Source organism: Lepisosteus platostomus, chromosome 19 (genome assembly GCF_059453375.1).
Source record: "Lepisosteus platostomus isolate fLepPlt1 chromosome 19, fLepPlt1.hap1, whole genome shotgun sequence".
NCBI lineage: Eukaryota > Metazoa > Chordata > Actinopteri > Semionotiformes > Lepisosteidae > Lepisosteus > Lepisosteus platostomus.
Window position 1 is genome coordinate 7,833,482 of NC_142629.1, and position 15,065 is coordinate 7,848,546.

The 15,065-nt window shown below is 36.0% G+C and overlaps 1 protein-coding gene across 6 annotated transcripts in view; it reads left to right on the forward strand.

Annotated features, from left to right (window-relative positions):
• radil (Ras association and DIL domains) overlaps positions 1-15,065 on the forward strand; it is a 67,075-nt gene that overhangs the window by 41,460 nt on the left and 10,550 nt on the right. For all 6 annotated transcript variants that reach the window (XM_088612551.1, XM_088612554.1, XM_088612549.1 and 3 more), the window contains 2 exons: positions 3,701-3,941; positions 13,600-13,772. In XM_088612551.1, the coding sequence (XP_088468677.1) occupies positions 3,701-3,941; positions 13,600-13,772 (414 nt within the window). The remainder of the gene's footprint in view (positions 1-3,700; positions 3,942-13,599; positions 13,773-15,065) is intronic.

The window sequence follows — 15,065 nt, forward strand, 5'->3', positions numbered from 1 at the left end:
GAATGTTATATGCAGGTAGTAAGTAAATACAGGGAAACACTGGGCTTGAAGAGGTTATTTTAAAAGTCTGTAGCTGTTGACAAACCATTTCCTTTTTGTAGTATGAGGGGAAGAACTAAAGAAGAGGTAAAATATTGTTAGCAGCAGACATTACAGAATCAATTACAGATAATGTGCCAAGTGTGGAAAACTATTTCGCTAACAGTGTTAACCTGTATATTCTGGCAGACCAGAAATCTATGATAGCTTGAACATGGCATTCCTGAAATTCTGAATACTGATCAGGCGCATCGAGTTGATCTGAAAATATGACTAATTTACTAACAATGCAAAAATCTAGATCATTGATATAAATTAGAAAGAATGGCTGTAATGGCTAAACTGTTGGAGAGCTTCTAATGAGAGTACTACGTCTGGGAACTGGTGATCTCTGCCTTTAGCCCACATAGAATTACTTGTTCCAACTTGTATATGGAAGACCAATTGCACACTGTACATGCATGATCCAGAACTCAGAATGACCATGGGTTTCAATAGTTCAAGCACAAATACTACAGGAATAACAGTTTGGAAAGAGCTAGTTCCAGTGCTAGGTGACCACAAGATGAAAGTTCATTGTTTACTCATACTGCAGCTGCATGAGATCTTTAGTAACTTGCAACAAGCTGTAAACCCAGCTTTCTCATTCGTAACCATCTTATATGCTAAGCCACTAGACCTCCACACTATTATCAACTGGATGCATGTCAATAACATCACCAGTTGGAGATCCCATGGAGTATTGGAAAGATGCACATTTGAAAATGGTTCCTTTTCAGGCTGGTTTAGAATTTTCTACAACATCAAGCAAGTGGTATATTGGAGTCACTGTCACATCAAGTGCTGTTTGCCACATTGGTGTTGTTGATGTGAGATACTCTATCAAGGGTGGTCATCACTTTGGACTGCAGGGCAGAACATCCACACTCGATGTTTCATGCTGCTGATGCACCACAAGCCAATTTCCAATTGCCAAGTTCCAAGGCCCATCTACTGCACCAGCCCGTCATATCATTGTTAATCTAAATGTGTCTCGGTTCCAGTAGAGCGGATTAATGTCCACAAGTCCAGAATGTTCACAATGACAACAGAGGTCAGTGTCCCATATTTGTAGAATGCAGTGGCAAATGTTGAAAAACGGGCTCCATCTTGGTTGCCGTATAACTTATTAATCAAGTTTTAAAAACCAAAACAAGGGAAAACAGATTTGTAAGATGGAAGTACTGTAGCAGGCCTTCTTAATTAATCACCCAACACAGATCAGATTCTTTTTGTTCCAAACTCCTTTACAGTGTGCACTTTACACTACTACAGAATGTTTTTCAAGTTCAAGTTCCCATTTGTTTGTCATTCCAGCCATATACAAGTATACAGTGGAATGAAATACAGTATCATTCCTCATGGGCCACAGTGCAAATACAGACAGGAAAAACAGGACACTGACATAGACATTGTAGACTGGATACATATAGTCCTAAGTGCAGACAGTGCAAATTCCTAAGGCAAATACATAATACAATATCCACAAAACACTGGGGAAATTATCCTGTTTCTGGAATTGGAGTGGGTGCAAATAGATTCCAGGGTGTTGAGGAGCCTGACAGCCTGTGGGAAAAAGCTGTTACAGAGTCTGGTGGAGCTAGCCCGTACACTGCGATATCTTTTTCCAGATGGTAGGAGGACAAATAGTTTATGGGAGGGGTCATCTAATATACTGGAGGCCCTGTGTATGCAGCGTTTGTGATAGGTGAGAGAAATGGAAGGGAGGGAGGCTCCAATGATCTTTTCAGCTGTTTCCACAATTCTTTGCTGGGTGTTGTGGTCTGAAACATTGCAATTTCCAAACCAAACAGTGATACAGTTGGTCAAGGTGCTCTCAATGTGCTTCTGTAGAATGTGGTAAGAATGGGCGGGGGAAGGTTTGTGCTCCTCAGTCGCCACAGGAAATAGAGACGTACTTTCTTGGCTAGGGAGGTGGTATTGAGGGACCCAAGTGAGGTCATCTGTAATGTGTACACCAAGAAACATGGTGCTTCTAACTGTCTACACAGGGGAGCCGTTGATGTGCAGTGGGGAGTGATCAGTGGTGGGCCCTTCTGAAGTCAATGATTATCTCTTTAATTGTTTACATTAAGAGATTGTTGTTTGTGCACCAGTCCACTAGTTGCTCTACCTCCTCTCTGTATGGAGACTCATCGTTGTTGCTAATGAGGCCCACCACTGTCGTGTCATCAGTAAACTTGATGATGCAGTTTGAACTGTGCTTGGCAGTACAGTCATGAGTTATCAATGTGAACAGCAGTGGGTTGAGCACACAGCCCTGGGGGTTCCGGTGCTCATTGTGATGGTGCTGGAGATGTTATTTCCGATCCGGACTCTTTGAGGTCTCTTGGTCAGAAAGTCCAGAATCCAGTTACAGAGGGAGGTGTTAAGGTTCAATTTTTCTATCAGCTTCTGGGGGATGATTGTATTAAATGCTGAACTGATGAAAAGCATCAGTTCAGCAATGAAAAGCATTATTACATAATAGTCTTTCTTATCCAGGTGGGACAGGGCCAAGTGAAGGGCAAGAGATACGGCATTATCAGTAGACCAGTTGGGGCGGTATGCAAACTGAAGGGGGTCTAAAGGGTTAGGGAGTCTGGACTTGATGTGACTCATGACTAGTCTCTCGAAGTACTTCATGATAATTGGTGTGAGTGCCATGGGGTGGTAATCATTGAAACAGGACACTGACATCTTCGGCACTGGTATAATAGTGGTGGTTTTGAAGCATATGGGGATGACCGCCTGGCACAAGGAGCCATTAATATATATATACTATACAATATATATGTGAGGACATCAGCTAGCTGTTCTGCACATTCCTTGAGCACTCAACCAAGTATATTATTGGATATACCTTACGTGGATTAACTTTGGCTAGTGTCCTCCTTACATCATCTGCGGACAGCCAAAACACCTGATCACTGGGAGGAAGTGTGGTTTTCCTCACAGGCACAACATTCATTGCTTCATACCATGCATAGAAGTTGTTCAGCATATCTGTCACTGGCATGTGAGGTAGTCCTGTAATCAGAAATGGACTGGATGCCCTGCCACATGTGCTGCATGTCCAGGAAGTGGACAGGGATTTTCCGTGCAAAGGCGCGCTTTGCCTCCCTGATGGCTTGGGACAGGTTGATCTAAATACAGCATCACGGGTTCTTAGCAGTGCACGGACCTCTGCAGTCAGCCATGACTTCTGGTTGGCCCGTGTGATGGTGGATTTAGAGACAGTGATGTCATCTATACACTTACTGATGAAGCCAGTTACAGATGCTGCATACTCCTCTAAGTTGATGAGATGCTCATAGGTAGCAGCCTCCTTGAACATATTCCAGTCTGTGTGCTCAAAACAGTCCTATAATGCTGAGATGGCTCCATGTGGCCATACTCTGATCTGTTTCAGAACTGTTTTGGCGTGTTTTAGCAGTGTTCTGTATGCTGGAATTAGCATAACAGAGATGTGGTCAGAGTAGCCCAGGAGAGGGCAGGGAAAAGCCTTGTACGTATAATTTGATGTTATAATTGCAAAAAAATGTTAGGTTAAAAAAAATAATAATCAGATACCAAGAATGCTGTGATTAAGTCTAGTATGTTTTTGGCCTTTCCATTCCAGTCTTTGTATGTTTCTCTGCCTGGCCTCTTGGATTGCAACCCTTTCGCGGCAGACAGTAGTGACCCCTGCTGGCGAGGCTCGGGAATGCTCCCTGAGTCGATTCGTAAACTGCTCCAGATCCTTCAGACAACCCAGGACCTGCTCCAGCAGTACGAGGTCCACCCTGAGATCCAGTCCCAGATGTTTGCATACCTGTTCTTCTTCTCCAATGTCTCTCTCTTCAACCAACTCTTAGACAAAGGTGAGGCTTCAGCTTGTTTTCCCAAAAGGGTCCTACTTCCTTTTAAAAGACACAAGTTTGTTATTATCAAATACAAATACCAGAGATCATTTACACATTATACACTAAAGTCCTACTTTGCAATTCTGTAATACAATGCCTGCTTTCTTAAGCCTTGACTAAAAGTGTCTTCTTGTAATAACTACCATCATTTCCCCAAGCTCTTTATACCTCCAAATCCAATTTATTTGTTCTGCCGGTACTGTATATTGGATTCCAGATAAGTCCTACATAATGATTTCAACAACATTTTGATTTTTCTTTACCAGAAAATCTTTAAGCAGAAAACAATGTAAAAGTAAAGCAGCACCTCCTTTGCACTGGCTTTAATCACCTGGGGCAGTTATTTATGACAGAGTCAAATATGAGCTAGATAGTGTTGAAGAGCTGCATTTTTATATGACACTGCTACCTTTCCAGTAATCAGTGTTGCCACCTCAGAATAGAAATACCTCATTCACTAGTAAGAAAAATGGAGCAACTTAATCAAACAAATAGAAGGTTTTTACCAACATGCTTTACAGTGCATTAATTTAAAGTGGGAGAGTTAATAATAAACTAGGGATAGACTATATTGAAAGAAGTATTAAAAACAACAGAGCTAGTGGTATTGAAATGTAACTGTTGTAGTTTCTGGTTTGTTGTGTTGTTTCTCTAAATCTCTAAATTTAATCTCTAAAAAACATTTGATACTGTATGTTCCTAAAATCCTTATTGCAGAACAAATAATGTTCAAGAAAAAAACCTGGAAATTGCATGGGAATTTCACAGAAAGTGACAAATACATGTAATGCATCTGAATAATTATATATATATAATATAATGATTTATATAAGTTTATATAATATTTATATAAGTTTATGTAAGTTTCGCTATTAAGTTTAATTATTTCATTATAAAATGTTGTGTTCTTGCATGCTTTTGTGCTGTGTGTGTTTTGCTATTAAATGTTGTTAAATAAGACTTAGCCAATTTTCTAAGACAGTTTAGATATTATACAACCAAAACCTATAGATATGTAAACCAGTATCTATATATATATTTATTAACATCTCTCAGCTGCAACAGCAATACACAAATCTCTAGTACAGAAATCAGGGAGAAAGATTATTCTGATCTTTTAATTAGAACATTGTGTTTAAAAGGGCATAGCATAATGCCTTTCGAGTCTTTTGGCAATTATTCCAAGTAGTTCTTTGTCCAGTGAGATGTTCAGTGAAATCAGAATGAAGCTATTAACCAGTGTATTGCATTGATGGTATAGTAACATAAAACACTCTGTGCCAATAATAAAACCTGCGACAAGCAATGGTTTCAATAAAATGAAATACCATACTGTTGTTGCATTTAAATGTTATGTTGGACAAAAGAAACAAGTAGAAAATTACAGCAAAACGAAGGCATCTCCTAAATTTTTATATGACTCTCCACATAACAAAATAGCTAGACTTTGAGTCTCGAAGGAAATGAGCCATCGACAGATTGAAGTCTTAATGGGATGGATCTTCATAAGCCAACATTTTAACTAATTCTTTTAAAGTTGCAAGGATCTGATTGCAGACATCTGCATAAAATATTGGATTGGTAATTCCTTTTTTATCCCTCACCTGTGACTTTAAACAAACATTAAGTCATATTGCACAATATAAAGTTTTTTATAGCTTAGATTTTTTTTTTAATGTCATCCATCCAGCAAATCTGCTTCATTACAATTTAGGCTTCATTTAAAAAAATCTCCTGCAGCAAATGCTAACTGTATTGTATAAATTACAGAGCGTAAAAAAGTACCCAGTGAAGATGGTGATTTTAGTAGTCAACATTTATAATAGCTAATTTGACAAGGCAATGAGTGGAAGATCTTTGTAGGTGGGTCTTAGGTGAGGGGCAACTAGTGTTCATAATGCTGTAGTGGCACTGGTATTTTTAATAAAGAAATAGTATTAACAACTATTGCAAATCTAGAAAACAATTAATCTGTTGGAATAGCACCCAATCTCTATTTTAGTTGTTTAAGCAACAATATGTCTGTGAAAATACTGCCTAGTTATAATTTAATTAAATACTTATTCATAATTCACATACTTAGCCATAAAAATGTAGAAGAATCTCAGTCATTTTAGAGGTTTTATAGCTAAGAATGAATAATTCAGCACCATACACTATTGTCTGGGGATGTGAATTCAATGACATTTTTCATAAAATGTTTCAGTAGGATTAGTTACAGAGTTTTTTGTTTATAGTAGGATTAGTTACAGAAAATATTTTGCTGTGTTCCACTGGAGCTTGTAATTATTTAGTATTTTGAGACAAATAGCATTCCTTAATCCGCAGGTGCAGTAAATTGTGTTGGTCATCTCAGACTTAGCATCAAGATAAGGTAAAATACTTCCAAAATGTACATTGCCCTACAGATTTATTCATAACCTTGATGAAACAGAAGCCAAAAACATCATATAACAGAATGTGTTATGGACTGGATAATGTGTCTTGCTTTAAACAATTTAAAATTGTTCCTCTGTTGTTGTAATAGCTTTAAGTTATATTTGTCATAAATAATTGAATTAGAGAAAACACAAGAGTCACATTTATATTATATCTAAGTATTCCTTTAAATAAAATCCAATAAAAACTGATGTACAATAACATTCTGTTCCTTGAAAGGGCAATGCTTTTAGATTGAGAATTGTGTAAGAGAAAATAGTTATATAATTAGTGAAGTACCACGGGGATCTGCTTTAGGATCACTCTCCTTTCTAATGCATATCAATTATGTAGATTCTGGATTTGTTAATAAATATTCAGGTTTCAGGTAGTGAGGGGAAAAGTTGCCTTGTATATCACACAACTAATTAGCAGAGACCCTGTTACATATATATAGTTAAAAGTGTATGATAATATTAAGATTACACTGTAAAACCACATTTACAAAAGTCTTGAACAGGAAATACTACAATGGGTCCATATCCACGTATTCAAAATCCTTAATGGTATGGACAACAAAAATCCATTGGATTTTTCATAATCAAAATTGAAATAGAAAAATACAAGTAGAAACCATGTGGAAGTACATTATAAAACAAGAACAGTGGACATGTCTGAATTTTGGAAGATGGCTTCTTTCAAGAAAAAGGCTGGATGAGATACTTTAATCAGTTACCTACTACCATGCTTTATGGGATGAATGCCCTCCTCTCATTTGTAAAACTCAGTTGTATTTTGTTAATATCTTGTTTTCCTGGGGTATAAAAGGAGGTGTGACATGGAAGATGCATGTAACACCATTGTTAACGTCAGGCAGCTCTTTGAAGACTACATTCAAATTGTTATTGACCTCCACAAATTGGGTTATAGCTAATATAAAATATTAAAAAATAATCCATCCCCTTCCACTGTAAGTTTCATAATTAAAACCAATTAAGGTACTAGTATATGAGCATCCCTACAGCAGTAACTGTATAAGACTCTGTATAAGTCTCAGTGTAAGTGTAACTCACCACTATGTGCTGTGAGACAAGTGGTTTGGGAAGCAACTGTAAAGTCAAAGGCAGAAGTGAAAGATCTCCAATATGCGTTTGCTTGATGTCACCTTCATGAATTTCTGAACTTTAACTTTCTGAGAAAGTTTGCCTAGTGCAACACTTCTAAGATTACAGCACTGCTTTTGCTTTTTTCCAGCATAACACATTTCCCAATCTGTAAATAATTCTGGTTTCTGATGTTTTTTGTTCCTGCTTCATTTTCGTGCATAAATCTAGAGGTCACTGTACTGTATGTGTAACTAACTACTTTAATAAAGTGCTTTGGCATTTTGAGATCTTGGGGGAAGATTGAAATACTACAGTAATTCTATCATTTGAGTTAAAGTATGTAATGTATGAATGTATGTGCCTTGTTGTATACTGTAGTTTGATTATTTTTGTTAAGATTGTCATAAATGAAAGGTTTCTTTATATCAAATATATTCTAACTAAGAATAGATGGTGTACTTCCAAAGTTAAAGGCCAAAACTGTCCAGTCAGTCAAGGTGGTGAAATATCCAAGTCATTAAATTCCGACCTGTTTAAGTGGTTCCTAATCATATTTTTATCACGCAGTAACAGTGGGGAATGTAGCTATTTTTCTCTGTGTTTACTATATCATATCTCTTACAGTTACTGTATTTTCAGATTATACATACACATGCATTATCATACAGATACAGTCACTCAGAACACTCATTAATTCTTATTACCATATGTGCGGTACTGTAGTACGGTGTGTGACTCACTGGCCAAGGACGATCAAAAGGTGGCCCTTGTGGTGTGTTAAATGTTGGTGAAATCATTGCTTAATTTAATTTAATTCTACTCTGTATTTTTAAATGCACTTAATATGGAATATTAATATAGAATTATATAACTAAAGAAATTTTGGTAGCTGGAAGTAACAATAGTTTCTAAATGTCATTAATGATATTAATTTATGGATCTAAATATTATATAGTTATATAGCTGGTAGTAGTACCACTTTCTTTTTATTTTATTATATCTCACAACATGTCAAATATTACAATTATATTAATAATGTATTAATATCATGAATGAACATGAATGAGTTAGCAAACCAGTGGTACCGGTTAACAACAAGCCTTAAAACGAAATCAGATATATAATCTAGAACAACAAAATGGTATTAAAAAGACCACTGAAACAATAATGAAAAAATGAGACAAGGCTGGGACCCCCTGAGAGTGAAAACTGCTAAAAAGTGGAGGAAGGGTGATAGCTAAAAATAACCGTAGTATAATAACATCTCTGAATGTAACTAACTATATTAATTTATTAATAATAAAATGGAAACTGAAATGAGAAATACTGTAAATATATAGCAGGTAGTAGTAGCTCTTTAACTCGGTCGCTGGCTGTGGTTCAGAGTCACGCTTTGGTGGCTCAGTTGCGTTGTCTCCTCGTGATGGGGGGAGGGAGTAACTTTATTTTCTCACTCTGGTATGAAGAAGGACAAGCTCATACGGCTTTGGGTTTGCAACCATTTTTATTTTTTTGCAACACTGCTTTGAAGCGTAATGGCAAATGAAACTATTTGTAAATAAAATGACCTCTAGGTCAGCCATCGAGATTACATTTAAATAAATATTATACTGTAATTTACTATGTTCTTTTCAATTTGAAATGTCTAAAATATTTTTTATAATCAAAATCTGAAATAAACTCTTTCTCTAGATAAATATAATTATAATTATGTGTATATTTACATTTTTATTTATTTTATATGTTACAGTAAATATTCACTTTTTCTTTTGTCAGCCAAAGGTTGCTTGCTGGGTTTTAATCTAAAGCACAGTGTTTTTGTGTTTTTCCCACCTTTATGTCTGCTCTATTGTTTTTATGCTGTACGAAAGCTTTTACCCAAATCCCCACACTGTTTGTTTCTTAAAGTAGCTCGATATCAGTGATAGTCTATCAGTCTCTGTCAACAGACCATAACATGCTCCCATTGCAGTGCACATAACATGATAACCTTCAACAACCATGCTGAGCCCAGTCACTGGAGCAATGCATCTTCATTTAAAAAAAGACAGGAATCATCTCCTACATGGATAAGATCTTAACCACTGTAACTCAGTGTTCCTGCTTAAGGTTATCTATTTGTGTTGTCTTCATGAGAAGGCGAACAGTTTTGTGATTGTGTCTGTCTACAATTACTGTACTTGTTGACTATTGTGGAATTGCAGCCCAAAGCTTAGTCACAAGGCAGACAACAATATTATTTCCAGCAACAAAAATTATTGGTTTAAAAAAATCATTGTGAATCACTGCCAATTTAATTTCTAAGTATTTTTAGAAAGAACACAAAGTTAATAAAATATCAAACAAAATCTAATTTAGAAGTCCAAACTGTTTTTCCTTTAGAATCGGGTAAGGTCAATCGTGTGACTTGATTTGACCTTGCTTGAGCTCTGTTGCTTTTTCCTGGGGTGTAGTTACATGTGCGCATTCACCTCCCCCTAGGAGTGCAAAACATTTCAAAGGGAAACACCTTGCTCCTGCTCAGCAGTGAGCTTCATTATGAAAAGGACTGTGCCCCAGCGCTTGTGGGCTGATGTGTCCGAACGGGCTTCCTGCCACACTATCTATATAAATGACTGCAGCAGCCATGGCAACCAGGGCACAGGAGCACTGGAGAGACGGCTAATGATACATTACAGGAGACAAAATGGAAACTTGAAGCCTTTCTCGTGCCCCCACCCTACCCTCTGCTTTATTCAATTTACACAACTGTCTCCTCATTTCTCCTACCAGCAAAAGTATGTTTTAACACTTAAGCAGACATCCACTTCAGGCTCCAACATCACGCTTTTTCCAGAACCACAATGTGGTTACAGCTGACCTGTCAAATAGTCATAACCACGCTATGTTCATAGCGCAGCTGTCAGACCAAGTCAAACAAACTGTTTTGTGTGTCTTATTTTTCTTTTGGAACCGGCAGTAACCAAATAACAGATAACATTTTGTTATAATAGACAGTAAAAAACCTTACGGATTGTAATTCCTTTTTTACAATGAATACCTAAAACTCATGGTTTTATTACAAACTTTGCTTGTAACTCTTTGTGCTACAGTTGACTGTTTGAAGACTTTTGAGTAAGGAGCCTGAAATTAAGTAATTTGACATTTGTATTCCTTTTCCAAATTTGGATTTAGCTGTAATTCCACTCAGTGGTCCAACCCAATAAGTACCTAACAACACAGGTTTGGGGAATAGTGCAATAGGATAGGATCCGAGACTGTGCACACTCTCCTGCATTAATATTATGTATTATATGCACTATGTAATAAAATGTTTTTTTCTAAACATTGAAAATTCAAGCTCTAAACATTTTGATTTTCAGTCTATTATTTTTTTCTTCTTGGTTGAAGTAGAATTTTAGACCAAAAAGACCAACATTCCCAGAATCACAGAACTGAGAATCTGAATATGAATGGTTCTATCTTTCCCAAAAATTAATATCAAAATATATTTTTAAACAGGTTTGAGATCTGGACCTCCTTTATTAATTTAAAAACATTTTTATCATGTTGGGTAATCAAAGGTTAAACATAATTAACATAATACTATATTTAGTATTATTTTTTTTTAGTGACCCTATATATAAATATATGTACAAACATGGTTTGGTTGGGTTGAGTATGTTTAGTTTTTTTTTCAGATTTAGCTATTATTTTAAACAGTACACAATTGACCTTCCTGTCATTAAAGGAGGTGGAGATTACAGTACTAGACATTCTGTAATCCTATTATTCTGGATGGTCTTTGAAGTATTATCTGATAAAAAAACACTAAACATATTATTGTACTTGCATAATATAGTGTAACAACTTGCAACTCGGTAGATTAATTTACACTTAATTAGTTAATGTAACAGAAATTTTAATTAAGTTAGAGACGGAATATGTTTGAACTGTTACATAAAGCCATGTATTTACACCTCGGATTGAATGTTGAAAGCCTTTACATTTCTTTTATTTGGTCACTGTCACACATCTAAAATTTATTAAAATCCTTTTAAGTTGTGACAGCATTTCATTAAGAGCAGGTCTTAAAGTGCCCTGTATGAAGTGATTCAGGTGAATTTCAATTTTTAAGCTATAAAAGTAAAAATAAAAAAAATATATTATTGTTTGCTTGAAAAAAATATAATTGCAACCAAAGAATAAAGAATATATAAAAAACAAATTGTTACAGGAACATTGTCCCAGTTAAATATTCAGAAAGCCACTTCTAAAAGAAAATGCAAGGAATTATGAGATGTATTATAGTTGGTAATATCTACAGTACTTGTTTTAGGCTGGTTACATCCTGTCTCCCCTTTTTGAAGTGTTGTAGGAGTTGCAATTATATATAGATATAATTATATACAATATAAATGAGGTAAAAGCACAGTTACAATGGAATTCAAATCTAAATCTCTATTTTTGATGCATAGAAAGTCTTGGAAAGCAGAAGCCCAGCAGTGCACTGCAGTTCCAGTACAAGAGAGTTCTGTGATTTCAGATGCTGTACTGCATGTTCTTATTTTGTAAATACATTTTCCCAAGGGAGTAATAATGTCTACAATATTTATATTCCTGCATTGCATTCTCTCTCTTTCCCACAAATGCTCTGCAAAAGTATGCTGCAGTTTGGGATTTCTGGAGAGAATTATGCCTTATAACACCTGCAGGAAAACAGTTTTTATTCCTGCACTTTCAAAAGGCCTTGTAGAACGTAAAGAAGACTACATATTCATGTCCATCTCTGATCAAATACTGTACATTGCAAAACTATTGTCTCTAGGGTCAATGATTTATTATTCTGTGCCATTTACAGTGGGAAACAATTTTTCCAGTAATCTTTTTTACAGATCATACATTTGTTCTTCAACTGGTTTTGATTCATATTTGATATGCTTAAAAGTAATTTCCATTCCAGGAGAGTAATTGGACAGTAGATCAGAATTGGTCATCAGAAGAACCCCGTTAGAATCATTTAGTTGCTTAAAGTTCGTTTGATTTAGGATTAATCAATTTCAGTAACTCTGTAATAACTGAGTAATCAATCGCTCAAATATAGTGACCCAATGTGAGGAAACCAACTTGATTTGTGAATCATTTCTACCACGTTACAATGTAAGTGTTTTGATGGCATAAATCTGTGTGTAATAAAGAGTTAAATAAAGTAAAATACATATTAACTAAATAGAATTGTGACCTTATTCGGAGATAAAAGTGAAAAATAAATGTACAAATTATAGTTTACACTTAAGCCTGAAACCATCCAGTTGTTCGTTTTTTCCTTCATCTTAACAGGCATACTACATAGAGTAGTTTCAAACAATTTTTATTTTAATATTTTATTAATTTATGCATGTACTATAGTGATGTATTTATTATATTACACACTGTGAATACCTGCAGACAGATTGTGGCATTTGTGTTTCATCTCATAGTGTGAAATATTACTTCAAGGCTTCATTTTAGACTTTCCAAATGGTGATTCTTGTAGGTATGAAAATTTTCCTTGTGTATTATTCCTTTATGAACAATGCCCCAGCATAGGCTACTCGAAATCTCTGTAGGCATCACATTCCCCAGCATAATAAAAGTTCACCAAAGTAGTCTACTCTATTCTGTACTCAGTCCTTAAGTTAATGGCTAAATGTTCTCTAGGATGACATTTATGCTCACTGTATTATAGCTGGCCTAGAAATATAGAAAAAAAGAATTATATAATTTCCTCTCCACAGTTATATTAGATGCTGCAACTGCTGATAATAATAAATACTTCCCGTTTGGATGGTTCTAATTCAACAAGCTGACCTCAGGTTATAAACTATTAAACATAGGATTGATTACTGTACTGAAGATGTCTAGACAATCCCTCTACAGACTGAAATATGTAATAAAAAACAGATCAATTCATGCTCATAAATTCGTTTTTTAGAACGGGGATATGGGAAAAAATGCTAAACAGTGTGATAGCCAAATTTCTCTTCATAATACACATGTGAAAGATATTCACACAGCTTTCATCAGTACTGAGGATCACTCCAGTCCTAACGATGATGTTTCTCCCTGTACAGGCCCTGCCCGTGGGTGGCTCCGCTGGGCCCATGGGGTGCGGATCCAGGCCAGTTTACGGATTGTATTGGACTGGGCAGGGAAGGCAGGACTCGGCCACCTAGCTGAGAAGTTCTTCAGCAAATTCTCCAGTGCTGTGAACTTGCTGGCCACACCTACCGAACAGCTTGTGCAGGTACAGTATGGTTGACATGCCCAGATTTGTTTCTTAAACCCTTATGAAAGTTCACCACACACCATACCACAAACTTTTTTTTTTACAGAATTTGAGAAGAACAGGTAAATTTACGGAGCAGTTTATTTTATTCTTCCTTTACCTCTCATTATCTTGAATCACCAATTGTGTATTTTTCACATTCATGGCTTTGAAACCAATGACCTCACATAAAGGAGTATAAATGAAGTGCAGACACACTCTATGGATTGTCATTTGGCATAATCATCTTATGACATTACAATTTGATCCACATGTTAATTAATTAAAGTTATGTGTACACTTATTAGCCAGTCAGGACTGAGTTAAAGCTATATGTACTGTTGTCATGACACTGCTGTATGTAAGCAGTGAGTCATTGTAACTACGCAAAATGTTTGCCATGAATCAGTGTGATGGAGGGGCTTGTCATTGTTATCAATAATATTGATTTCAATACCAGAATTATAATATTTGGGTCCTTAAGGATATTTTAGCATTTATAACAGACACATGGATTTTTATGGTTCTTGTATTTGTAATTGTCATTATATTTTCACAAAGACAATGTTCTGAAAGTAAATTAAAAATCTCCTCAATGTGAAAGCCTATGATAATATTAATTTTGCACAGAAGATGCAATTAGTTACATGAAAAGCATTATATAATATTACCTATCAACATTTTATTCTCTTTGGAGCCTTTTGGCAGTATATTCAACAAATAGAGAAATGAATTAATTTTGTAGGTTTATTAAATGCCTCCTGCTACTTTCTATTCTGCATTCCATCACCATGTGTTCCTTTACTGCAGCCAGAGATTCTCAGGAGGAGTAATTCTTCTTCCAGTTGCTTAATAAAGCTCTCCATGTGTTTGGTGCCCATAAATTTGTCTTTTGTTTGCATCTTTACGTCTGTAGATATTCAGTTTTATCAATTCTATTGGCTAAAATGGGTGCACATTATTAAAGTGTAACCTGTCAAGAATAAATGCAAAATTATAACTTTAATTTCTGACATGGACAAATTTCATATACCTCCTACACATTTATGGCCCACCCAAAATGCGTTCTATTCCGACCTGCCCACCTTTGAACCACTCATCTTTTGGCACATCACAAGCAGCACATACAGTAGCCATACAGGCGAAGACTGGAGAGGAACCACATTTCTCACCGGCAGTACTGCGAAATTGCAAGTGCCTGGTCAGCCACAGTGGCTCTGTGGCCAACTATCCCTGCCCTACCCTCAGCGGCACAATGGGAATCCAATGGCC